The 25,157-nt window shown below is 50.2% G+C and overlaps 9 protein-coding genes across 9 annotated transcripts; 6 read left to right on the forward strand and 3 right to left on the reverse strand.

Annotated features, from left to right (window-relative positions):
* Window positions 1-2,900: 2,900 nt before the first annotated feature.
* Window positions 2,901-4,235, forward strand: BKA67DRAFT_532382 (S-adenosyl-L-methionine-dependent methyltransferase; the record flags this gene model as incomplete). The annotated part of the gene is made up of 3 exons (XM_046099521.1): window positions 2,901-3,426; window positions 3,488-3,505; window positions 3,586-4,235. 3 exons carry the CDS (start codon window positions 2,901-2,903, stop codon window positions 4,233-4,235), a joined length of 1,194 nt encoding a protein of 397 aa, XP_045961390.1.
* A 1,652-nt stretch (window positions 4,236-5,887) lies between these two features.
* BKA67DRAFT_554435 (CybS protein) lies at window positions 5,888-7,451 on the reverse strand. Its single transcript, XM_046101988.1, has 3 exons — window positions 6,909-7,451; window positions 6,827-6,844; window positions 5,888-6,700 (listed from the first exon to the last, which is right to left on the reverse strand). The coding sequence occupies exons 1-3, from the start codon at window positions 7,072-7,074 to the stop codon at window positions 6,348-6,350; spliced, it is 537 nt and encodes a 178-aa protein (XP_045961391.1). The 5' UTR covers window positions 7,075-7,451; the 3' UTR covers window positions 5,888-6,347.
* A 457-nt stretch (window positions 7,452-7,908) lies between these two features.
* On the forward strand, window positions 7,909-9,804 carry BKA67DRAFT_532384 (tRNA synthetase class I; the record flags this gene model as incomplete). The annotated part of the gene is made up of 1 exon (XM_046099522.1): window positions 7,909-9,804. The coding sequence occupies one exon, from the start codon at window positions 7,909-7,911 to the stop codon at window positions 9,802-9,804; it is 1,896 nt and encodes a 631-aa protein (XP_045961392.1).
* A 119-nt stretch (window positions 9,805-9,923) lies between these two features.
* On the reverse strand, window positions 9,924-10,913 carry BKA67DRAFT_655450 (uncharacterized protein; the record flags this gene model as incomplete). The annotated part of the gene is made up of 1 exon (XM_046106757.1): window positions 9,924-10,913. The coding sequence occupies one exon, from the start codon at window positions 10,911-10,913 to the stop codon at window positions 9,924-9,926; it is 990 nt and encodes a 329-aa protein (XP_045961393.1).
* Window positions 10,914-12,506: 1,593 nt separating this feature from the next.
* Window positions 12,507-13,856, forward strand: BKA67DRAFT_655451 (uncharacterized protein; the record flags this gene model as incomplete). The annotated part of the gene is made up of 1 exon (XM_046106758.1): window positions 12,507-13,856. One exon carries the CDS (start codon window positions 12,507-12,509, stop codon window positions 13,854-13,856), a length of 1,350 nt encoding a protein of 449 aa, XP_045961394.1.
* Window positions 13,857-14,178: 322 nt separating this feature from the next.
* On the reverse strand, window positions 14,179-15,123 carry BKA67DRAFT_655452 (beta-lactamase-like protein; the record flags this gene model as incomplete). Its single annotated transcript, XM_046106759.1, has 1 exon — window positions 14,179-15,123. One exon carries the CDS (start codon window positions 15,121-15,123, stop codon window positions 14,179-14,181), a length of 945 nt encoding a protein of 314 aa, XP_045961395.1.
* Window positions 15,124-15,819: 696 nt separating this feature from the next.
* BKA67DRAFT_181308 (uncharacterized protein) lies at window positions 15,820-17,128 on the forward strand. Its single transcript, XM_046095281.1, has 3 exons — window positions 15,820-16,151; window positions 16,210-16,790; window positions 16,881-17,128. Exons 1-3 carry the CDS (start codon window positions 15,962-15,964, stop codon window positions 16,968-16,970), a joined length of 861 nt encoding a protein of 286 aa, XP_045961396.1. The 5' UTR covers window positions 15,820-15,961; the 3' UTR covers window positions 16,971-17,128.
* Window positions 17,129-18,978: 1,850 nt separating this feature from the next.
* On the forward strand, window positions 18,979-20,709 carry BKA67DRAFT_514617 (amidase; the record flags this gene model as incomplete). Its single annotated transcript, XM_046097662.1, has 2 exons — window positions 18,979-19,010; window positions 19,065-20,709. 2 exons carry the CDS (start codon window positions 18,979-18,981, stop codon window positions 20,707-20,709), a joined length of 1,677 nt encoding a protein of 558 aa, XP_045961397.1.
* A 64-nt stretch (window positions 20,710-20,773) lies between these two features.
* Window positions 20,774-22,503, forward strand: BKA67DRAFT_181295 (S-adenosyl-L-methionine-dependent methyltransferase). Its single transcript, XM_046095280.1, has 4 exons — window positions 20,774-21,106; window positions 21,173-21,275; window positions 21,332-21,472; window positions 21,547-22,503. The coding sequence occupies exons 1-4, from the start codon at window positions 20,975-20,977 to the stop codon at window positions 22,104-22,106; spliced, it is 936 nt and encodes a 311-aa protein (XP_045961398.1). The 5' UTR covers window positions 20,774-20,974; the 3' UTR covers window positions 22,107-22,503.
* The last annotated feature ends 2,654 nt before the right edge of the window (window positions 22,504-25,157 follow it).

A 25,157-nucleotide genomic window follows, 5' to 3' on the forward strand; every position in this document is an offset into this window, starting at 1 on the left:
CTCTCCTTGTCCTGTATTGTCCCCGTTAGTTTTGGCTACGGGACCGATGGGACGGCCAAGAGGGGACTTAAGCCACGAACAGCAAGTGATTGATTGCTCAATGTCATGGATACCAACTTCCACGGATTAATCGCATCATATACAACCGACTACAGAAGGTTGGAGACGAAGAAAGGATTAAAAATTACTCACAATGCAACGAGATGAGCAGCAATGGGCATCGTCTGAGAAGTGTGACTTGCCTGTTCAGTTACAAATTTCCACAAGTCGAATTAGTTGTCTCAAGTCCTTCCAGAAGCATTCCCCACTTCTTCTAGGCGGACCGTCCCCTGTCCTCATCGTTAGCAGTTTGCAATCGTTGATTGGAGGATGCAATGGCGATGCCTATCGAGGTAGTATCGGCATGCACTGGGGTCGCAATGATGTACAATTATTGAGGGGAACTGAACATTGGGGAAAACATAACGAAAGCTGCCAAGACCATTCATCAGCGGGCAGTGCTTTTGAGGTGTGGCCGAACAGCTCTCAGGAAGCTTGCTCAGGATGTACTGGTGACCGAGAGGTAGTAATTTCCACTAAGGTTAGTACTTGCTAGCTATATTGTACTGAACTATCAAGCTACGAAGCCAAGATCGGAGTCACCGTGGTCCCAATGATGCCATCACAGGCTTCGATGTATCACCATCGGGGACGGGACCCTGCGCTTCGTAGTACTGTCAGCCTGTGTGCCATCCTGACCCTGGCAGAGCAAGGGAGTCTAATCCGGCCGCTCGGTGATATGAATAAGCCTCCGAGACACAGCACTGGATATGAGCGCGAAGACCACGTCCGTATTCAGCCATAGAAACGTGCCAAGTTCTTGTACAGCAATAAATATCCCGCACAGGGGAAATATCGTTAAGCATAATAACCAGTTACGACGCCCAGAAAGCGGTTAATCGAGCTCCAGTGTTGAAAAGAACGGGATCGGCTCCTACAAAAGGAGGCATTCCCAGATGACCACTATCAGGGTTAGATAGCGTGACTGGTGAGTGAGCGTTAACCAAGATGAGATGGAATGAACCGGCGGCGCACTAATTGAGCTTCGAGAAGGTCAGGAGCTTCACCACTGCTTAGCTGCAGTAACAAGGCTCAACGGCGTGGGGCCGTCAGCTGTCATCGCCTTAAGTACGATCTCGTTCCTGGTTTCAGACCGGCGTTACTATGGATGTTACAGTTCTTGCGCAAAGCACTCATACAGACATGTTTGGAAAGCTGCTGATGCCCCACTCAATGTACAGCCTCATTTGTTCTTTGGAGCACAATGCAGACGGGAGTCGAAGCCGAGATCGACATCGTTGGGCATGAAATATGCAGGCGATGTCTCGGTTAGCTGCCACACGACGCCTTTTGGTCGAGTCCGTTCGGGCTTAGGGCAACAAGCTTAAGCACCATAAATCCTGCAAGGAATATGTACGTCGGCAGTGGAAGATTGCGTTTGGGTAGGACATGCCGGAAGATCTCAGCGAGGGTCCAACTGTGGGGTTTTGTTAATCACCCAGGATTCGACTAACCTAAGGGGACAGCACGGCTTGCTTGTGAATGTGTCCACACAGCCATCGAGAAGCATTCTGCGGACCCTGTGTTTTTTTAATGTTTCTTAATATATAAATTTGATAACAAAGTACAGCCTCTACTTGGAAACCGGACTCCGTATCAAATGGCGTGATGTTAGATGTACTTTTGATGCTTTGAGTTTGAACAGCTCAAGACAAGATTAGGATGTGGAGGCATGCTCGGGGATACCAATGGAGGTCATATCGATCTGGAAGCCGGATCTGGTGTTGATTGACGTGAAACAACCCATGGAATGCCATCAAGATGCTCGTGTTCCTGCTCAAGAAGATGCACTGCATCCTGTACATTTCATCACATCAACCAATGCTTGATTCGTCCTGTTGCGTGATGGATTTTGATAGCACCTAATATAGGCCCGTTGACTTGCCCATCCCGGCAGGCCCAATGCCTGTATGAGGTACATCCTCGGCGGACTCGACTTGAGTGACATTCTGAGTTCGCTCTATGCCGAGACAGGGTGTAGTGGATTTGGAGATGCTGGCCACCTAGTTTTATCGTTTCGTTTAAACATTTCTGATTTTCGATACAATATTACATACACTTCGCAGGTATCATCAAAATGATGAACGCTGGGTTACTTTGCAGGACCACCTCACCGGCTGTCGGCAACGCCCGCATAACTACTATAACATAATCTGCCATGAATAGTTCTTCCATGATCAACAATTACAATGCTATGTGCGCGATTCGCTGTGTCTCAATTCTTTCGCGCTATCGACGCCCAACTTACTACGACCATCAGCAGTCATGATTATTCACCCAAATAGACCATGAAAACAGTCAGCCAGCCTCGGCTCTCGCTGACCCTGGCTGCGGCTGAGATGCTAGATCATGGCAAGTCCACACTGATCGATCGTGTTTTGTCCCGGTTTGCCTCGAAATGCGTTCCAGTCTGCACAATTGCCTGCGGCAATTGTTATCCCCGGCACCCGCTCACCTACAGAATCCCTTCCCAAGCTGGGACTAGAACTTTTGGACCAAAGCCAACCAAAGACGGACAATTTTGCTGTGCGGTGGACACGCAGGCGCACATCCACATCTATCGTCAGCGGACGAATTGCACACTCATCATAGCTTTTGTTCATTCTTTCGCACTTTCCTCATCCCCTAAGCCCCAAACTCATGCCTTGAATCGCCCGGTACTCGGCCAACCGCAGAACCGGGAGTTGGAGCTGAATGCCAACGAGAGACAGTAAGAGAGAGAGAGAGAGAGAGAGAGAGAGAGTAGGAGAGAGAGCGCGCGCGACAACGGACCGTAGCAGCGCGGTATACATTGTGTCATCATGTCGCCCACAGAACCAGGCTCATCGGCAACCACCTCCGACCCAGCAAATGTCGCTACTGTGCATGCGACGGTTAGTGAATATGATGCCAAGAGCGAACCGCCCCAAGCGGGGCAGCCGTCGAGCGCAAACAATTCGACCACTGCGACTGCTACTGCCAGCAGCTATCCAGCGCCAACAGCTGTAGTACCCCCTGAAGAGCTCGTCGCGGAAGAGGACGAGACGATCGAGGCAGCCGAGAGCAGTGTCGACAGTGACGAATTCGAGCCATCAGAATGGGGAGACGATGGGGGCGCGTCAACCGCATCAACATCCGTCAACTCGAGCATATACGCGCACACGTACGAAAATGGCCGGAGATACCACAGCTATAAAAATGGAAGATACCCGATACCGAATGATGATCAGGAGCAGAATCGTGAAGACATGAAGCATGTGATGATGTTGGAGATGACCGATGGAAAACTAGTATACGCTCCTGTAGGAGATTACCCACAAAAGATCATCGACATTGGCACGGGTACTGGTAAGCAGTCAAGTTCATGCTGAGCTTTCATCCAATCGATTGCTAACATGCCGTTACACAGGCCAGTGGGCTATAGAAGGTTCGTTGAATCCATGCCGCATAGAAGCAACTTCGAATCTTAAAGTGTGACGAAACGGTTACTGACATGTCGTCTCACAGCCGGTGATAAGTTTCCGAGTGCCGAGGTTTTGGGCATAGATCTGTCACCTATACAGCCCGTTTGGATACCACCGAACGTCAAATTTCTCATCGACGATTGCGAAGAGGACTGGCTCAACGGCGACAATTATGATTTAGTACATTTACGTTTTATGTCGCCAGTACTGAAAAACGTACCAAGAATGTGTCAGCAGGCTTTCACTAATCTGAGACCTGGCGGCTGGATTGAATTTCAGGAGTTGCATGCGTGGCCACAATGCGACGATGGTACCATGCCACCTGATGACCCTGTGGCTGCGTTTTATAAGCTTGTTGTAGAATCGTTCGCTAAGCTTGGCCTTGACATCCACGCACCGGCAAAGCTGGACAAGTCTCTGGCGGATGCAGGGTTCACAAATGTGCAGTGCGTGGTGAAGAAAGTGCCCATTGGTAGCTGGGCTAGAGACCGACGTCTGCGGCTGATTGGTCATTACCTGAAGCTGGTCATCCAGGATTTTCTACCAGCGCTAGCGAACAAACCGTTTGCGGCACTGGGCTTGAATCAAGTCGAGCGGGAGTTGTGGAGGTCGGCAGCCTTCAAGGCTCTCGATGATATGTCTGCACATAGATACTGGAACTTCTACTTCTGGTCTGGCCAGAAGCCGCAGTAGAACGCCTCCGCAACTAGGTGTCAACTCAGCAGAAGTCTTCTAACCTGGTTGTCTTGGAAGTCGAATTTTCTGAGTTTCCTGGTTCTCGATCCCGAGACTACATTGTAGCCACTGTTTAGCCGGGGCATTTTCGTTTTATACAGATCAAGCAAGACGGGCAGCGAAGCATTTACAACAAAGGCGTTCAGGTTGATGAATATAGAGATGGCCTCAAGGTCAGGCAGAACTTGAGAACTGGGGGCAACAACATTCACTTTTAACGGCAAATAAATAAGCGAAAATATGGCTAGACCAGTACATATCAAGGATATGTATGACAAGAATTCCCTCGATATAATTCTACCAACCAATGCTGTCTTCGTAGAGGATTCTGATGTTGGAAAAAAGAACATTGCGTGCATACCACAACTGGTCATCTGTGTCTCCGTCATTCAAAGCCTGTATAAGATGGGGGTCGTAGCATTGGAACTTGATTATGGCAAGATCGCCACCGTATGTAAGTGCTACACTGGGTATTACAAGGCTCCATGATGGTCGAGTTGCCCATCAAGATATGGGACTAGAAGTGATTCTGGAGCGGAGATCACAAGAAAAACCCCGCGGCATGATCGCAGCATACCATCAAGGGTACAAAACAATGACCGAAGCAGCTTTCGAAAGGAGTCATGGTAATAGCACTGCTACGCAAAATTGAATAAAAACAATTTAAAAAATTTGCGCTCTAATAAGCACCCTAGAGAATTTGCCGCCGACAGTGTTTCTCATTTGCTTGGTTCTATTATTGTATATACAATGATAAGACATGCCAGTATTACAAGCATCAGGATGTCAAGGGAAGACTTCCAGATGGAATCTGTAAGACCAGAAAACTAGAATACGCCCGTGTATTTGGCCAAGTGAGGATCCGATAAGTATGATAATGAGGTAGCAGACGGCTTGTTGAATGGCAGTCTGGTCTGAATCTGGCGGGGATCATGTTTGAATCTTTTCCGCAACCGTGTAGGAAGCACACGACATCGAAACACCAGATCTTACAGCGACACAATCTCGTGGCATTTCATCTCTAGTGACCTCGACAATAACTTAAACTGTTTGAATCGTGGGAGAATCCGGATGCTGCGTGGTGGTCAATCGAGCAGCGATATAATCAAACGCAACAATGTGTACGCGTGGGCAATCGCACCTATCGCACCCGGCTTATGTGGTTGAGATGCAGGCATATGGTCATCATGTAAAGCGACTCATGGAGTAGCTGGAATCAAACTCTCACACCGCGTGGTCTGACAAAATTCGAAGATAATGAGTCAATGTATACATATACGTATGGAAACAAGTTTTGAATCCGTATGGTGACCGTGATCCCATCGCCACTATTCCTGTACATCTTCCTCTTGAACAGTGCCAGAGTTCTTCACCACCTTTCAAACACCGAGAGGCTGTCGTCTCTTCTTGTTTTACGACACTTGTTAGCATTGACAGTGAGGCTGGGATCCTGAATCAGCTGTCTTGATTAATATAGCATGTGATGACCGTTGTTCCTCCTCCAAAAAAGCACACACTTTTTCGGTGAAACATAGCCACAATGCAAGTTTCCTTTTCATTTATCTTCTTCGTTTCTATTTCTCATGTTCCACGGCGAGCGACATATGGTTGTCCTTCGCGAGGCCATCTATTCATTTGTCTTATTTTTATTCTTGACTGGCAGTTTTTGTCCCCGGATTGCTATAGATCCTGGGGGCAAAGAGCGTGGAAGCGCATGTGGAACAAGAGTTACAGTGTCCTGGAACTTCGCTATATTGGTATTTCCCGGACACAGGTTGAGAGTTGATTCCAAGCCTCTCGCCACTGAACTTGGGTACCGCATAACGAGCAAATGGAAACCTTGTAGAATCGATTGCAGACTCAAGAGAGTTTATTGACGAACCACATAACAACGAGTGAACAAAAGCAAATATATTTACTCATCATATGTAGTACACAGCAATTTGCCGTCTAATGTTCCAGATCCATGGTTTGCAAAGGCCGGTATTCAAGTACACTTTCTTCTCCGAGCCAGCCTGCCGTCATGGCCTGACCGATATCCATTCGTCTCCATATCCCATAGCCCCCCACTTAAGCCTTCCAGACTCTCTTGATCGCTTCAGTGACACCAACATCGTTCGTCTCGAACTCGTACAAACCAATTGCTACAAGTACGGTGGCGGCGTTAAGTCCCCACATGAACAGCTTGCGCATTCTGGGGTACCGGCTGTTGGGGATGTAGTCAATGAGGATGTTTTGGAAGCCGGTGTGGGAGTGGATGACGATCATGCCGACAAGGGTGGCGTCGAGGACTGGGTTCAGCGAGCCGGCAGCAAATGGCGCGACGGTAATGGGGACGAGACTGGCGGCAAGCAGACGGTCGAAGGTCCAGTGGTAGGAGCCGTGGGAGGGCGACGGGGAGGGGACGGGGGCAGGGTCGTTGACTATGTTTTGGTCAGCCATTCGTATTATCTATCTGGACAAGCATCTGCAGCCATGGTTGTGTCCCGTTGTCTCATCATGACCATGATTTTGATCGAGCGCCCGAGAGCAGTTTGAGATGATCGTACCTGTTCCCTTGATAACCTCTGAATAGTGACTGTCAGTACTGCGATGGCCGATAAGGGCTTTCGGTGGGATCAGGCAACATACGTGGGCCAGGAGGTAGCAAGTTTTTCCTGGTGGTGGTGTGGAAAGCAGACACGCGGGCAATATCCTTCAGGACAGCACTGCGCACTGCCGGTGTTGCCTTTCGGGTGGCAGCGGCGAAGGCAGTCCGAGTCTGCCTCAGCATGACGGGTCGGATGATGGAGGCCATGATGTTGCTACCAATTGCTTCGACCGGCGGTTGTGCTGCTGATGTCTCAATCGAAGGCTTAGCTTAGCTTGGGCTGAGGCTTGTCGCGATGGATGATGCCGCGAAGGAGCAGCAGGCAATTAAATGGATTGAATACCTCACAGTAAACTTGCCTGAATTACCACCGGAGTCGTCGCTTTAGCGCCAAATGGAGCACCCGATTGCATTGCCGAGGAAGGGAAGAAAGCAAATAGGAGCGCTGTGATTGGCTGACTGTTGTGTACTTCAACGTCGCAGTCGCAGTCGCAGTTTGCAGTCTTCATCTTTGATCTTTCATCTGGAGGACTGCCCTTGAATTTCTCTTGAGTTATACAACTCTAACCTCGGGAGACATGCATCGGAATCTACTGATCAACTACCTTCTACCTCACTGGTAACCATCCCAGACATCTTATAGTTATGCCATTCATTCCCGCCTGTCTTACGTGACATTCTTTGCATGACATTCTTCGCGCGTGACGGGTAATCCCGACACTTGCACCACCCCGTAAACCATGTCGCAATATTATTCCGCCGAGTTTAGTCCCAGATGTCCAAAAAGTTGGCCAAAGGCACATACGAGAAAAGCCGTGACACGCGCTGAAGAGCTCACTGGAGGCTCCAATTCATACTGCGGGCGCAACCACATTTTTAATCTCTGTTTTTGTATGTTGTCGCATTTGAGGCCATCGTCGTTTCCAGCCAGTGAGCTGTATCTATTTTCTCTTCTACATGTACCAATAAATATTCCTACCGCAGTTGCGGTCTACTAGTCTACTATTCTTGTAACCTACGACCCTTCACCATCTTGCCAATATGGCCCCAGGCGCTCTTTCGCAATGCTCCGTCAGCGCCCGTGCGACTCTCTGCCGGCAATGCTTGACAAACTATACCAGGACAGCCCCTTCTCAAATTCAGAAAAGGTTCATTTCTCAGAATGTCGAACGAAGGCGGAAACTGCAGGATGAAGCATGGCGGCGCAAGGCCAACAGGATCAGCGCCGGCGAGGACTACAACGTCTGGGATCTGCTCAACGAGCGCGGGTTTGTTAAAGATACTGCCGGGACGCACACACAAATATGGGAGCTCATGAGAAAGAAACGAATCGGTGCCTATGTCGGCGTTGATCCCACCGCCCCGTCCTTGCATGTTGGGCACCTGCTGCCAATGATGGCACTGTTCTGGTTATACATGCACGGATACGGAGCTGTCACTCTAGTTGGCGGTTCGACAGCCAAGGTAGGTGACCCGACCGACAGATTGAAGGATCGTGAGAAAATGGCGAACACCGACCTAGCCACGAACACCACCAAAATCCATTACCAACTTAAGCGATTATGGATCAACGTTGAGGAACAAGCGAGGCGATTCGACTTCCGGAAAGAAACATCCTGGAGCCGCGCGGTCCTGAACAACAGCGCATGGCTCAACAGCACTCCAGTCATGGAGGTCGTTGGCAGGCTCTTCAAGGGCATACGCATGGGACCACTGTTGTCGCGAGACACAGTTAAGAGAAGGCTCGAAGAGAACAACGAGGGTATGCCACTGGACGAATTCATCTATCCCCTGTTACAGGGTTGGGACTGGTGGGAAATGTTCCAATCCAAAGGTGTACTGATGCAGATCGGCGGATCAGACCAGTATGGAAATATCGTGACAGGCGTCGACGCTGTCAAGTATTTAAGGGATACCGAGCCTAATCCGGAACGTCGCCTACCCAACAAACTGGAACATACACCAGTTGGCTTCACGGTGCCATTGCTAACCGATTCGTCTGGCGCAAAGTTTGGCAAGAGTGCAGGCAATGCAGTTTGGCTTGACCCATTCATGACGAGTTCCTTTGACCTGTATGGATACTTCATGCGCCGACCAGATGCCGATGTTGAGCATCTCTTGAAACTGTTGACTTTCCTCCCTATGGAGACAGTGCACAAACTTATGGCGGAACACCTTCAGGACCCCTCGAAGCGCGTTGCTCAGCATGCTCTAGCATTTGAACTGGTATCCTTGGCACACGGCGCTACCATGGCCAGTGACGCACAAGCGGAACACCGAGCCGTGTATGCGAGTAGAAATGGCACAACTGTTGCTCCTGGGACACCTACGACTCAGAACGAGTTGTCGCAATATCCAGAGGGCCGACCTGCCGACAACAGCACTGCGGCCAATTTCAAGGTTGATATTGAATTGCCCGAATCTCTCATCATGGGCAAGCATATGGGCCACATTTTCTATGCCTGCGGACTTGCCAGCTCTATCTCTGATGGTGTACGGCTCACAAAATTCCAAGGTGCCCATGTTGCCGGAGCGCCCGGCCAGAAAAGGGGCATGACACTAGGCGATCTGACGTACACACCTGCAAAGAACTGGGTCCCTGAGGACACCAAGAACTTCCTAATCGATGGGGAGCTGCTCATAGTACGTCGTGGCAAGCACTTCATCCGCATCATCAAGATGGTCTCAGACGAGGAGTGGAAGAGGAGCGGACGCAACTACCCTGGAGAGCGCGGCACCGGCAAAGTTCGAGAAATTAAAAAAGCCATTACGGCTATTCGGAAATCCGGCACTGATATGGACAGCAAGGACTGGAATAAGCTGAAGGAAGAACTTGCGCACGATAAAGCGCGCGAAGAGGCCCAGTCAAAGGGCCAGTTGTATATCCCAACTGGCACACCACCCGACAAACCCACGTCAAGGGAGGAAACGATGTAGTGCCTACTGTAACAACATAAATATGTATAATAACACAACGCCCCCCCCTGACATTGCAAATGAATACCCACCTGAATTTGATATTATCTGGAAGGATCATGCGCTATTAAATCGTTAGGTCATAACTTGGATGACTTTCCTTGTGGAACTTGGACTACCACTTTTCCCCAGCTCTCCCTTCCACCCAGAGCGATCAACGCGTCTGGTACACTTTCCAGGCCGATAAACTCCGTGTCCGAATAAACTGTGCCCTTGAACTTGCCTTGCCCAACGAGCTTCATAATGCCCTCCCACACAAGAGGAATACTCTCTTTCTCGTGCACAGCGTACTGTCCCCAGTGAATACCCACTAGGCTGATGTTCTTCAACAGAACCTTGTTCATAGCAACCTTCTCGATCGTGCCCGCCGCGAACCCCACCACCAAGATGCGTCCGTTCCAGGCGATGCACTTGGTGCTCTTGTCCACCAACCCCACGGGGTCGTAGACGATATCCACGCCCCTGCCCTTGGGCGTCAGCTTCTTGACGAGTTCCGGCCACTTCTCGTCCCGGTAGTCTACGACATGGTCGGCGCCGAACTGCCGCGCGACCTCGCGCTTGCGCTCCGTCCCCGCCGTCGCGATCACCGTCGCCCCGAACGCCTTGGCGATCTGCACCGCCGCCAGCCCGACGCCGCCCGCCGCCGCATGCACGAGGACGTAGTCGCCGGCCTTGACACCGGCCCGCAGCACCAGCGCCCCGTACGACGTCGGCGCCGTCACGAACAGGCCCGCCGCGTCCCGGAACGACCAGCCCTCCGGCACGGGCAGGAGCTGCACCTCGGACGCCGCGACCTTGGCCGCGTAGGAGCCCTGGGAGGCGCCAAAGACGCGCGCGCCCACGGGGAATTTGGGCGACTTGGACCCAGACGGGGTGGAGAGGACGACGCCTGCGAACTCGGCGCCGGCCACCCAGGGGAACGGTGGCTGGTTCTGGTACTTGCCCTGTATCTGCAGGATATCAAAGAAGTTTGTCGCCGCCGCGTGCACCTCTATGACGTACTGGTCTGCGCTCGGTTTAGGGTCTGAAAGCTCGGTGACCTTGAGCTCGTTGGGCCCCTGGGGTTTCATGGTGAATATTCAGGTTAAGAGAACCTGGATAGGTTTCGTTATATGAGGCTCACCTTTACATATTGAGCGACTTGGATGCCGCGCATGTTGATGGCTGAATGCAAGAAGTGCTGCGAACTGCCTACGAAAATTTATTGACGAAAAGGCAAATATAGACGGGCGGTCTTTACAATTTGTTGTCTCGGTTTAGGTATCGAGACGAGTATTTGCAATTAACAACAGCTATTTAGACGAAGAGCTTCGGTTGGAGAACGTAGAAGCCGAGGTAGGCTATTACAAGGGTATAAAGCGAGCTAGCCCGCCCCGGGATTGCAATTCCGGCATGGTTTGGAGCTGATGATGTCTTGACGCGGGGGACTGCAAGTTGACAACCTTCCAGATAAACGCCTGGATTTTGTCCCACCAGATCTAACGCTCTGATCTTTCGAGTACTTAGGCCACCAAGGGGAGAGGAGGAGTTTTGAGGTAAATGCACACTGCGCAATCCGCCAGAGCACCTCTGACGTGGTTCGAAACTTGTTTACTTGATCATGCTCAAGAACTGCTTCAATGCCATTTCGTCTAAGTCAGACCATATTTCCGACTGCAGGTTTTTGATTTGGTTCAACAGGAGCCCAGATGCGCCAGCTGGGAGAAGCTATAAGTCTTGAGTGGGTGAGCTATTTGATCCAGAAGGCTAAAGACGCCGAGAGAAGCAGTTGATTTTGGATGACAGTTTCCACGAATGCGGTGTGCCGGTAGGCTGGCACTGACTGTAGTAGCGTATGTGATGGAGACTAACCTTGGGTTGATCTAATGAAAGTAATCCGCGCCGATGAAGCTCAATGATTATGTTACCGTTCCATCTCAGAGTTCTGTTTCCAGTTTGATTATTCCAAGCTGACTGTCAGGCTGGTTGACTTGAAGTGATTGTCGAATGTTATTTCATGTCATCCTACTTTGAGAGTGGCAAGGACCAACAAAAAAGTCGATGACCTTAGCTTACAGGGTAACCTAAGGTTAACCTAGTCTAGTCCCCCATTCCCACTCATGCCAGCGCCTACATACATCTACCTACACACCTACCCTCTGGCCCCCTACCTACCTACGCCTACGCCTACTCGCCTGCGCTGACGCTGACGCCGACGCTGACGCTGGGCCAACTACCCCACTACCGTCTCGTCTGGGTTACCGTCACCTTCCATACCGTGCTGTAGGCAATCCGTACACACCTAACCTGCCTAACCTACCGACCTTTCCAGGCTCGAGTTGGCTGAGGTATCATCCCACTTGCCTGCGCAACTCAGTTGAACGACGAGACCTGCGCTCGCTTCCGATTTTGCACGTTTTGTCTATTTCAAACGGACCATAAGCCAGTAAGCCACGAGTTCCGTAGAAAGAGACGTCCCAGGCACCCGTGCATCTTTATTGCATTACTTTGCGCCTCCATCAGCTTATCGGCGGCCTCATTCCCTGCTCGACTGTCACTGTAACCCCGCGGCTCACCTGCGCAACAAGATACAGATACGGATCCAGACACAGTTCTGGATACCCATAACCTGCAACCAATCCAGAACTAGATCAGGCACGGCTACACATCACCGTTGACCAGACATGACGGAGGCAACTGAAGGATCGGGCGATGCCCCTATCAGCTTCAAGGTCAAGACCTCGGGCGAGGGCAACCACTCTGTCACCATGCCCGAGAGCGCCACCGTGCTTGACCTCAAGACGAAGCTGTCCACAGCCGAGTTCGAGAACATCCCCGTCGAGCGCCAGCGACTAATCTACTCGGGCCGTGTCATGAAGAACGAAGAGCCCTTGGCCACCTACAAGATCAAGTCTGGCAATACAGTCCACTTGGTCAAGAGCGCTGCAAGCAACCCAACACCTGCGCCTTCTTCTACCTCGTCGCAATCGGCTCCCGCTCGGCCCCAGGTGCCCACCAACATGGCCGCTGGAACCGCGAACAACCCGCTGGCTGGACTTACCGGCGCCCGCTACGCTGGACTCACAGGTCTCCCATCTGCCGACATGTTCGGGCCCGATGGAGGCATGGTTGGCCCCATGATGGACGAGGATGCCATGAACAGAATGCTCTCGGACCCCAACGTCCTCCAGCAGATGAACGAAATGCTCAACAACGACCAGTTCCTCGACATGATGATCCAGCAGAACCCCATGCTCCGTAGCCAGCCCAATGCGCGAGAGCTCCTACGATCCCCAATGTTCCGCCAGATGATGACAAATCCCGAGGCTATACGTAGCGCCCAGCGCTTCGGGTCCATGATGCGTGGTGGTGGTGCTGGTGGGGGTGGCCAGAGTGCCTTCCCTGCTCCGGGAGTCACGGACACGACACCACAAGACAGAAGTACTACTGCCAACAGTGGTAACGCGAACGATAACGCCGGCCAGCCCAACCCTTTCGATCCCGCGGCATTAGCGCAGCTGCAAGGACTCATGGGCGGACAGGGTGGGAACAATGCAAACCCTCTGGCAGGTTTGTTCAACCCCTTCGGTGCAGGTGCCTTCGGCCAACCACCCGCTGGCACGCAGACAGGAACGGGTGCTGCCCAGACTGAGGGTGGCAACACTACACAGAATGCTGCTACTATAGGCTCAGTTGACAACGCAGCCAACCCTACAAGCCCGTCTGCAAACCCTTTCGCCTCTCTATTCGGTGGTGCTCAACCTGGCGCTGGCGGCGCCAACGCCAACAACCCTTTTGGCCTGCCTCCTATCTCGCCTGAGGCACTGCAGCAGATGATGGGAATCATGGGCATGGGCTCGCCGGGTGGTGGATCGCCTGCTCCCCCCGACAACAGACCACCTGAGGAACGATACGCTGAGCAATTGAGGCAGTTGAATGACATGGGCTTCTACGACTTTGACAGGAATGTTGCTGCTTTGAGACGGAGTGGAGGAAGCGTGCAAGGTGCCATTGAGCATCTTCTTAGCTCGTAGGAGAACCAGACTTGTGGCCGGGTATCGTGGTGATGAGAAAGAGCCATCGACGATGAGTAGTCTGTGCATCGTCCTGGGATATTTGGGGATTCAAGAGCAGTACTCGACGTTGGAATGTGGCCGACACCTGTGATTCAGCGATTACTGTTTCCGGATTTTTCTGGGGGAGGAATTCCATCATTAATGACAAATGAGCCTACCCACTCGTAGTGAACGAGAAACAACGCAACATTGTTATGCATGTGTGTGCTATCTACACCAAGATCGTAAAATTGCAGCTGGTTCCGTTAACGAAAATTTGGGCACTGTGAATGTTACTTAGCTAGTTCTCGCCTAATAAAGGATGCTCCGTATAGCCCATATTCCCTATCTGAATTTGCATGCTTTCCAAGACTCTTCTTCGCATCTCCTCTTCCACTTTACCAACGATATCCGTCCCCAGGAACGCTCCGTGCGAACTCTTAAATCTATGATTTTTCAAGACTTGCCACATCCGCTCGATCACGTCGGGCGCCAGTGGAATCATGTTTGGAATACTCCACATGAAACTATAACTATTCAACCCCTCTGGCCTGCCTCCCTCCCGTGCCTCGCCGAGCCCGTCGACCTCCCAGTTGCCCAGTCCGGCCGGCGTCGTCATGAGCGTGTCCGCCACCAACAGATGGGACTTGTGAAGCACAACAAGGGAGCCAGGGAAATGCCCTCCCAGCTTTAGGGCCTTCACGCCCGACGGCTCCCCGTCGATGGGGACATCGAACTCCCTCTCGGACAGGAACACCTGGTGCTCCGACTCCCGGGCAACCCACCGCCTGTCCTCGGCCGCAAGGTACACCGGACATCCAAACGCCTGCGCCCACTCCACGTGCGTGCTGTAGTAGTGCGGGTGCGAGATGACGATGGCTCGCAGCCCGCCCAGCTCCCGGATCTTGGAGATGGTCGCCAAGTCCAGCAGCGTCACGCAGTCCCACAGGATGTTCCCCCGGGGCGTGCGGACCAGGATCGCCCGCTGCCCGATGGCGAGTTTGGGCTCGCTGACGATGGACGTGAAGGTCTCGGGAGCAGAGGGCAAGGGGTGGAACACGTTCTTGTGCTTCCCGCGCAGCGCGGCCAGCGTCGTAAAGGACTGGCCCGAGGGAGGTGTGTATTGGCGTGGGTCGTCACAAATGAAGCAAGTTTTCAAAGAGGACCGATCTATGGTTGGGAACTGCGTTCCGCAGGTAGAACAGACGAGGTAGTCTTCCGTCTTGAGGGGGTCATTTGATGACATCTCTTAAGCCTTGGGTGTCGACAATGGGGTTAAGCGACGTGTGGCTCGCTAAGGATATTTCAATCAGTAAACGTTACTCGAACGGAATCATCGGAATCATGGACACAGGGTTTTATTTTTCCTCTGCAATGACATGATTACAGAATGGGTGTATTTACAATAGCCGCCTCGTTCGGTAGTGGTCCGAAACGTGGGGAAGAGTGGGGTAGTCAAGTATAGTTCACATCGTATGTAGGGACGCAATAGTAATAATAATAGTTTAAAATCGACTTTGCGAGTCATTTCGTGATGACGATACGCCACTATAATCACACTGGAATGGTGTTGCGTTCTACTGTGTGGACATATCGATGAAATCATGGATGACCGTCTGCTCCCTGTGACATTTGACATGGTTTAGGCATACAGGCAGAACAGAATGTACATTACACGGCAGCTGTTCTCTCTATCATTGGTCCGCATATGCACAATGCCAGGTGACAAGGCAGATTCATGTCTACAACTCTTCGATTCCTCGCCCCACCTTTACCCCATCTAGCCTCGTGCTGAAGTAAGGCCATATAAGAAACCACGTTATGTGCGAGTACAGTCAACAGCGGAATAAGCCCACATTAAAGCACAGGAACCCTATTGATGCCGCTCCTAGTCACCAGTATCCGATACTATCGTAGTTGGAATATTTCTACGAAAACTCTGAGCACCCAGTCCGCAAGGACGCATGCAGAAAGTTCTCTGTGACTACATGGAGTTCGCTGGCACTTTATTCGCGTCAAAGATTCGGCCACCATTTCTCGCAAACCATATACACTCACCCGCGAAGTACATCCATTGAGCGTCTATGCTGATAATGTCTGCGAAAACATCGACCCTATCTCCACCGGACTTGACGGAGGACACGTATCCACCCCCTCATCGCCACAGTCCTAGTGCTCTCTCCAACTCTGCAAACCCAGAGGAAGACTGGAGCAAGATCTCAGACGCTTCTGAGCGCAGGAGAATCCAGAATCGAATCGCTCAACGCAACTACCGTATGTCGCCCTGAGAACCATGGATGCATTGCCTTGCGAGATTGACATACTTTTACAGGCAAGAAGCTGAAAGAACGCTTGGAAGACTTGGAGAGGCGTGCTAATATCTTAGATGATGATTGGTTTGCTACTAGTTTGGAGACACCCCCGGGGGATGAACAAACCAGTTCTGGAACTTCATCGGTCGCCGGTATTCCCAGACCACCAGAGCTCAATACGAGATCGCATTCAGATCATGAAGAGAACAACAAGTTGTTTGCCGCACACAACGATGACAAGAATCTCTCCAAGAACAAGAAAGAAGAGAGCCAGCCTAGAATTTTGACAAAGCTTAGTCAGGGCAAACTCCATGACGAATATATTCATTTCGATGATTATGACGACGGGAATAGCGGCTCGGAGCCCGAGCCGCATATGGCCCTTGTTGACTATCGCAACACACCCAGTGCACATAAGCAATTTGCGCCAGACACAAGAACAAATACACAGGGATGGGACAAGTGTATACATCATCGTGTGCCATTCTACAATGATATAGTCGCGACAATAACTCGATGGTTCCAGTATTCGAGGAACAAATTCGAGGCGGCGTTGCAGCCTCAAATTCCTTCTGCTCATGTTCGAGTATCATGGATTTGTGTAAGTCGATGGCACCATCTGAGTACTGATGAAATTCGGTATCATACTTCTATTTTTATCTTCTTTCTTAAACTAAGCCCCGTCATTCAGACTCATAGGCGGTCTTTGTGTCAGCAACGCCGCTGTCTCTTGGAGAAATTAGATTGTGGTCTCGAAAACCAAACTTACTCACATTGTTAACCTCTACTTTTGTACTTACCGAGTACTCAATATCGATTAGCTAACAATTTAGACATGTGGGAGACGATTATATGTAGATGTCCCTGCAGACAGGAGATCATACGCAGTCTACTTAGCAAGAAAGGCGGCCGGGCCACGGAATTCAGACACAATCACGACTAGAACTCGGGATAGCAACAGTCCAGAACATACCGTGCCTGAACAATCGTCCAGCGTAGGATCCTTGACTCAGCCAGATGCCTCGGTAGCAACTTCTAGTGACGATAGTTCACAACTTACAATCCCAAGTGCCGCAGATGAACTTGACAGCAGCCACATGAGTGGGAAACCCCCAAGTGGCACAGCTAGATATCTACTGCTGTGTCTTGATGTCGGAGTTCATCGAATTTCCCTGACGAACGTAGATGCCACAAGAATAAAGTTCGACTATGGTCTGTACAGAGAAGTCAGAAGGGCTTATCAGGAAATCCGCCTGCGAAGGGCAAAAGACTGGCATAGTGCTTTCATTTCATGGTTCTACAAACCTAAGACTATGCGTTACGTCAAGGTGAGTAGCATAGGAGTCAGAGAAGAGGAAACGAAAAAAGTATTATAATAAAAACTCAGAAACGCTAATGACATCCATTAGTTTTCTCTAGCGAAACATACAGTCTCGGGTCCGTCTGTAAATGTTCGCAGATACGATGTGCTACCGCCGGCGATCGAGCTGAAGGCGGGCCGATACTTTTACAGGACAGAACATCTCGAGGCAGGAGAGTTTCCGATGCATCCCAAAATCTTTAGTAAGTCTTTTTACTCTTTTGAGAATGGTGCTGAGCGTACATTGCCAATTCGATATGATTGAGCTCTTTATGTCTGTCTCCTACCTCCTAAAGACCCTCCAGCCCTCCAAAAGAGGTTATTATTGACCCAGAATACTGTAGTGCACTGTTTATTCCATAAAGACGACTTCACGGAGCTAGACCTGGCTGTGGAAGGGCTGCCGAATAAATTGCACCAGCCGATGGAATATACAAAACCTAATGCGTATCCGGGCTGGGGGATCCATATTATAGAAAGTTTTGATTCTGGCCTCGTAGCCTGTATCATTACTTGTGCGTCACTGCTGATCACACTCATTGCCTCCCTCTGGGCTGGCTTGATGAGTGACGTCCAGGGTGGGACAGGAATTGGGCAGTACCTATTGGCTTTCGTGGGGTCAGTCGTTTTAGTGGGCGGGGGCTATCTCAGCACCGCCTGGAGTCTGGAGAGCTAGCGTACCTAGCACTATCTGGGCGAACCTCTCGGCATTCGTGCAGAGATAGACTGTGTTTTCCTCAATGTTGGTCTCTGTGATTAGTGCTTATCATCAAGTACACATAGTATAATGTCAGCTAACGTTCTTTTGCATCGCGCTTTTTAGCTGAGTACCGAGGCTGTCGGGCAGCTAGTTGAGGAGGAGATTTGGGGATATACATAGGTTAGATGCCCCACGAAAGCTAACTATAATCTGGGGAAGTTACATTCCGCCAGGGGTGGATGTCCATGCCGCTAGCTAGTACGGCATAACAAGAACACAGGTGGTTAATATTCCACATGAATCAAATATGCCATCACACCGATACGAAACATTTTATTCCCAGATTTCCCTATATCTACGACTCATGTTGCCGGCGGCTGGCCGAGGTAACATAATGTGAGTCCTTTCCATACATCGCTACACTACTTAGGAGATTGTTTGCGTCGGCGAAGGAGACCGATAAGAACTCTTACAAATAAGCTCCCGTGATTTGTCTTTGCTGTGTGGCAGCAAGCGGCTATCAGCGGTGCGTGCATGAGCCCAGGGAGGCTGGTTCGTTGGAGATAACCGAACTGTGGAGAGACTGATCCTCCAACACGCTCTACTCCGTACCACCTCTACCTCAACTCTCTCATTGTACACCGTCGAGACCGCTAGTCACACAAGAACTTACAAGAACAGTTGCAAGAGTTCAAGAAGTGATACCCATAATTTCAAGACCAGCTTAGTATGGCTTCCTACATTCAACACAAGAGGGACTGGTGAGCTTACCCACAAGCCACCACTTTACAATGAAGCTAATTCCCAACGATTAGCCGCTCCAAACAAGATGAACGTAAAAGAAGACTACAGGGATTGACACAATGTCGTGGACCTTTCACAAGCTTTGATCGTGGAGTCATTGACAGACCAATCGAGGAACTCGTTCATGATGTGCACAAGGGCGTTGTCCAGCCCGTAGATATCCTGCGAACTTATGGTAGAGTTGCGTTGAAAGCTCACGAAAAGACAAACTGCGTGACCGAAGTCATGGTGAACGAGGCAGAGGGCTGGCTTGAAGATGGCTCGATCAATCTGAAAGGGCCTCTAGCGGGTATCCCTGTCAGCTTGAAAGACACGATCATTGTAGGAGGTTTCGACACCACTGTTGGCTTTAGCAGTTTTGTTGGCAACCAGACCCCGTTGGATGGTCCTGTCGTGAAGCTTTTGAAAGACGCTGGCGCTGTCCCCTATGTCAAGACAAACATGCCCATTACGCTTTTAAGCTTCGAATCCACCAATGATGTATGGGGCCGATGCACAAATCCTCATAACAACAAATATTCCCCCGGAGGTTCGACTGGCGGCGAATCTGCACTGCTTGCTCTTGGTGGCCGGATTGGTATTGGAAGTGATGTGGCAGGGAGCGTGCGGGTACCAGCTCACTTTGCGGGCATTTACAGTCTACGGTGCTCTACTGGACGCTGGCCGAAGCTAGGATTCTGCACGAGCATGCCCGGACAGGAGGGCGTTCCTAGTGTATACTCGCCCATGACTAGGACTTTGAACGACCTAACTTATTTCACGCGCTCAATTATCAACATGGAACCCTGGAAATACGACCCCTCGGTTCATCCGCTCTCCTGGCGGTCTGAGATTGAGAAGGAGTACGCGGCTAGATCCAAGCTCAAGGTCGGTATCTTGAGGACAGATGGTGTTGTGGATCCAAGTCCTGCCTGTGCCAGGGCAATGAGACAAGTTGAGGATGCGCTCAGAGCAGAAGGGCATGAAATTGTGGAAATCGACCCGCCATCGCCATACGAAGCACTACAAATTGGTTCACTTTTACTCAATGCAGATGGATGCCAGATGTTTCGGTCTTTCTTCCGAACTGGCGAATGGAACGACCCTGGTGCTCATCAGATGGAGTGGCTCATGAACCTGCCACGGCCTTTCAAGTACTTCTACTACCTCTGGGTCAAGTACATCCGAAGGGATGATATCTGGGCCGGGCTAATTCGAGGATGGCATCAGAAGAGTGCTTTTGAGAACTGGCAGCTGGTGGCAAAACGAGAGGCTTACCGAGTAAAGTGGTTTCAATGGTGGAACTCGGCGGATATCGATTTCATCCTGACACCACCAAACGCCACTCCTGCAGTGCCTCACGACGGAATGAAAGATGCTGTGAGCAGTTGTGGCTATACTTTCCTGTTCAATGTTCTCGATTATACAGCTGGTGTGCTACCGGTAACACATGTCGACAAGAACCTTGATCAGCTTCCCGGCGGGTTTGATATCAAGAAGCTCAACGGTGTTGCCCAGGGTGCTTACAAGTTATATGATGCCGAAGCGATGCACGGCCTGCCGGTTGGTGTCCAGGTTGTAGGGAGGCGTCTGGAAGAGGAGAAGGTTCTCGCTATTATGAAGAGAGTCGAGAATGCACTCGGCGACAGCAAGTATAAACACCTTGACATCGACTAAAATGGGTTCGTCAAACAGCTGTTCCATATGATAAATACATGTCATGCTACTCTATTTGGGACGCAAATATCGCGTGTGTATCACCAACCTCCAGCTCCCTCATGGTACTTGTTGTTTGGGTTCGGACGAGTCTCTAAATCACTTAATGCCTGCATCCTGAAAGTTTATTCTTTTCGTCTATTCATGTTTGTGTTGTCTGCGGGCTTGCTCCGAGATCGGGCTCACCCCGTGTCTTATTTTGATCTCCACTTTTAAGGTTGGCGGCATGTATAAAGGCAAGCCGGCACACTTATACCAGCATACTTCAAGGTCTGGAAGCAAAGAAGATCATCAGTCCATTCTGCTCACACAGTATCTAGCAATGTCTAAAACCCAAAATGATCACTGGTCTTCAGAGGTGTGCATATTTATACTATGGAACTATTCACTGAGAATATTTTTGACTAACCAACCACCGTTCCAGGCCTATCAGAATTCAGCATCGTTCGTGCCAAAATTGGCTACGAAGATTTTGCAATGGCTTGATCCTCAGTCTGACGATGTGATCCTGGACATTGGTTGTGGAGGTGGGTCCAGTGCGCAAGTTAAATATTAAGCATCATGGAATTAATGTTTATGTAAGATGGTATCATTGACCTTCAAATCGCCGCGGTGTTGGCTCAAGGTAGCGGTAAGGTCCACGGTACCGATTCTTCGCGATCAATGATAGAGTCATCCCAAAAGGCAGCCGGCGAGGCCGGTGTGACACGGTGCACTTTCGAAGGTCTCAAGCATTCCTACATGATGAGTGAAATCATCGCAGAGAGCAAAAAGGAGAAATAACTGACCATGATACAGTTGTTGACGCACTTGAAATAATCAACACGCCTTCCCTTCAGCGGGGAACTTTCACGAAGGCTTTTTCCAATGCTGCGATGCACTGGATCTTGCGCTGTCCTCAATCCAGACGTGAGTCCTTTTTCCGTGGGATTCGCGAGTCTCTCAAACCAGGCGGCACGTTTGCTTTTGAGATGGGCGGCCTAGGGAACGTCTCGGAGATGCGCGCTGGACTGCTCATGGGCGTCGCCCGGCGAGTAGGGATGGCAAGGGCATTGGAGGCAGACCCCTGGTTCTTTCCGGACGAGGACTGGGTCACGGAGATCCTGGAGAAGACCGTGGGCGGATGGAAGGTTGAAAGGGTGGAGAGGGAGTGGAGGCCCACGCCTGCGGACAAGGGTGGCGTTGACGGTTGGGTGCGGCTGATGGGCAAACAGTTCTTCGAGGCTATTAATGATGGGAAGGAGAGAGAGGAATGTGTGAGAGAGGTGGTGCAAGTCTTAGAGGAGGTCTGTCGCAACCCCTCCGGTGGGTTCATGTTTAGCTATGTCAGGTTGAGAGTGCTTGCTAGGAAAATCTGAGTTGAAGCGTGGCGAGAGAGGCCGGGTTTACCAAAATCGTGCACATTGCAGTGCAAAGAAGACTGAAAATGGATGCGATGACCATTGCGTTGATCATTGCCTTTGACAAATGGATCTCGCCAGAGCTCAAACGAGTACCTCTCCGACAAGTCTGCAACTTTACTGATAGCAAGTCTGCTGACATACTAGAAGAACTTTCATGAATAGGTCTTCGTCATTATCTTGTTCTCATAGAACGCGAAATGCAACAAATGTTCGGGTGATGTTGAAACCTGAGCCATCCCTTGCAACAGTAAGACAGGATATTTGTTCAAAAACAGGGAGCATCATGTTCTGGAGTACCTAAAGAATGTATGTGCGCGAGGTTAGTAAGTTTAGAGCGATAATTCAATAGTGCAAATACTACTTATCAAGTCCAGGCATCCTCATAGATGCATGGCATAAGTAGGTCTTACGTAGTCTCATGCTCTTCCAAGTACTCACCATTCTCAATTTATGCATGAATTTAAATTAATAATGAATTTTATGGCCTAGTCCGGCTGATCTCGTTTCGTCAGATACTAAAGATTACGAACATTTCGCTGATGGACTCAAAAGGCAATCTTCCCGAATTGACGCTCCCTATCTGCATAGACAATGAAAAAGAAATCCCCAGGCATACTGGCTCAAAATGGAACAGGAAACAGTCCGCCCAAGATGTACTATTGTAGGTCTTGGCGCAGCGAGGCTGTCAGCTGATGTGTCGATTGCGTGTCTTGCTTCAAAAATAACGTCGAGAAGCACACTTGTTGGTGCATTTGTCGTACCCGGTCTTCCCGGAGAATTCAAGCCGTCATATATTGAGGGGGAAAACAATAGCTCGGATATTCTACTCTTTTACTACAATCGGAAGTTCGGTCGGTCGAAGCGAAAAGTACAGGCGGGAGTCTTAGCTAGGGGAATTTAGCAACACACTAAGATTCATTTAAAATAAGATATCGGGCCCTACTGGTCTGTCCTACAGCATAAATTACTCGATATAACCAGAGGAGTCATAAGAGAAAAGCAAGGAAACCATTGTGCAATTAGGGCGAGGGAGCCGTGAGGAAGCTACTTCTCCCTACGGCACAAATCATTCCTCCATAAGTGTGGCCGTGTCACTTCTGCGATGATAATCACTGTTAGACACGATACGATCATTGAAAGCAGGAAATCGAAGAAAGCTCCGCAGAATAAAAGAGCTAATGCATCAGAAAACCTTTTGTCGGATTGGTAGCATTGTGGGTTGGGTCCAATATGCTGCAAATATTCAACTGCGCCATAAGCACACCCTTGCTGATTCTCGAGTGTCTAAAGGATTCCATTAACAGATAGCGATTGCTGATTGTTACATATGTCACTTACTAATATCATGGACTTTCTCTCTCATGTACAATATTATAATGTCGCTTGAGAAGTGCTTCACCGTTTTGAGTTTTTCACGTTGACACGTTGTCACTGATTTGCTTTTCCCACTGACTTCAATGCGGATGCTGCACTGCAGGCTTTCCGTGGATCTTGGATCTTTTCTGTCAAGCCATAAGTGCATACAAGCATCTGGTCGGTGAGCAGAGCGACTCTTTCTATGTGGTACAGTGCTATGGCGACGGTCGATGTAATATCATCGGCAATACAAGCGATTGGCGGACTATACACGCCACTGAGGCTTTGGCATGAGCGTATTTCGACTTCATATGTCCCCTCAGCATTTCTAGTACGTAATCTTTTCGAGTAACGCATCAACGAAGCGTTGAAATGAGCCAGGATGTAACTCTGAGGCTTGTAGCCGGCAGTAGCCAAGCAGCGACCGTCGATAGCGTCAAATTCGCCCAGCCACTCTGTCCTTGCCGTAATGCCAATGAGGCGTCTTCCTCCCGCATGGAGCCACGTACAGCCAATGCTGCATGCTTCATACAGCTTCAGTTGAAGCGACATCTGGTTAAAATAGTGTGGCTTGAGCATGTCATCAAGGCACTACCTGCGCCCAGTCGTGGCCCTGACTGCAATTTCCCCTCAATTACAGTAAAATAGGTCTAGGCTTCATGGCGTCTAGCAAGGTAAGTGTATTCAATTTTGACTCGACCCTCTTCAGAAATTTGGCGGTCATTGGTGAGACAGCCGACAGTTCCGGGTGGCTTGCATTAAGCTTAAAAAATTCCCGATTGGATTTTGACAACATGCTGTTGGACTCAGCTTGCCATTGACTTCCTCAAAACGGAATGTTTCCACGAAGGACAATCTTACGTCTTCCGCTGCCTTGATCAAATGTGTCGACACTGGATCCCAGTGCCTTCTCGTGAATCGGCAAAATGAGCACCCAGGATTGTTTGCTGCTCTACATCAACGATCCCCTGACGCTTCGGGACATTCCGAGCTATTTTTATCTCTCTGGCGTGGCACACTATAGATCAGTTCACGGTCTAAGCAAATGCCCCATTCGTGAGTTTTCAGAGCTTAACAGCCTTGGCAGCATACTCGCACCGATCGGCATAACTTTCCAGACCAGCCAAAGCGGATGCATGTGCTATTATGTCCTTGGTAGACAGTAGACGGCTGGGGGCCAACGGTTTATCAATCTCGTCCGAGCTAAAAGCTTTAACAACACGAGGGATCGGCTTCTCGTGGTAAACTCTATGTGCCGCGATACATCTTCTAGCAGAACTTACCAGCAAATCAATTGTCAATCTCACTTGCAGTCATCTCGCAAAGTATTTCAACTGCGGCGCAACGCATCTAGAGAACATCGGGATCCTTGCCAGGTTTGCATTCTCGTCTACATCCACCCGAGCCTGGCCGGTCACACAGACAACTGGTGATGCAGCACTCACCGTATATAGTCGGTTCCGGAGATCGCTAATCGCTGACCTCGCATATACGGGCCGCTGCACGACGAATCACCACTCAGCTGCATTCCAGGAGAGCCAGGGGTTATGCACCCCGGAGAAGCGAGCTTATGAGGCTTAATTCCTCCTAGCCACCATAGCTTCAGTTTGCTCCAGCGCCCATTGGTGTATCCAAAGTGACCTAGGCGAG

Source organism: Truncatella angustata (assembly GCF_020726525.1).
Source record: "Truncatella angustata strain MPI-SDFR-AT-0073 chromosome Unknown BKA67scaffold_2, whole genome shotgun sequence".
NCBI lineage: Eukaryota > Fungi > Ascomycota > Sordariomycetes > Amphisphaeriales > Sporocadaceae > Truncatella > Truncatella angustata.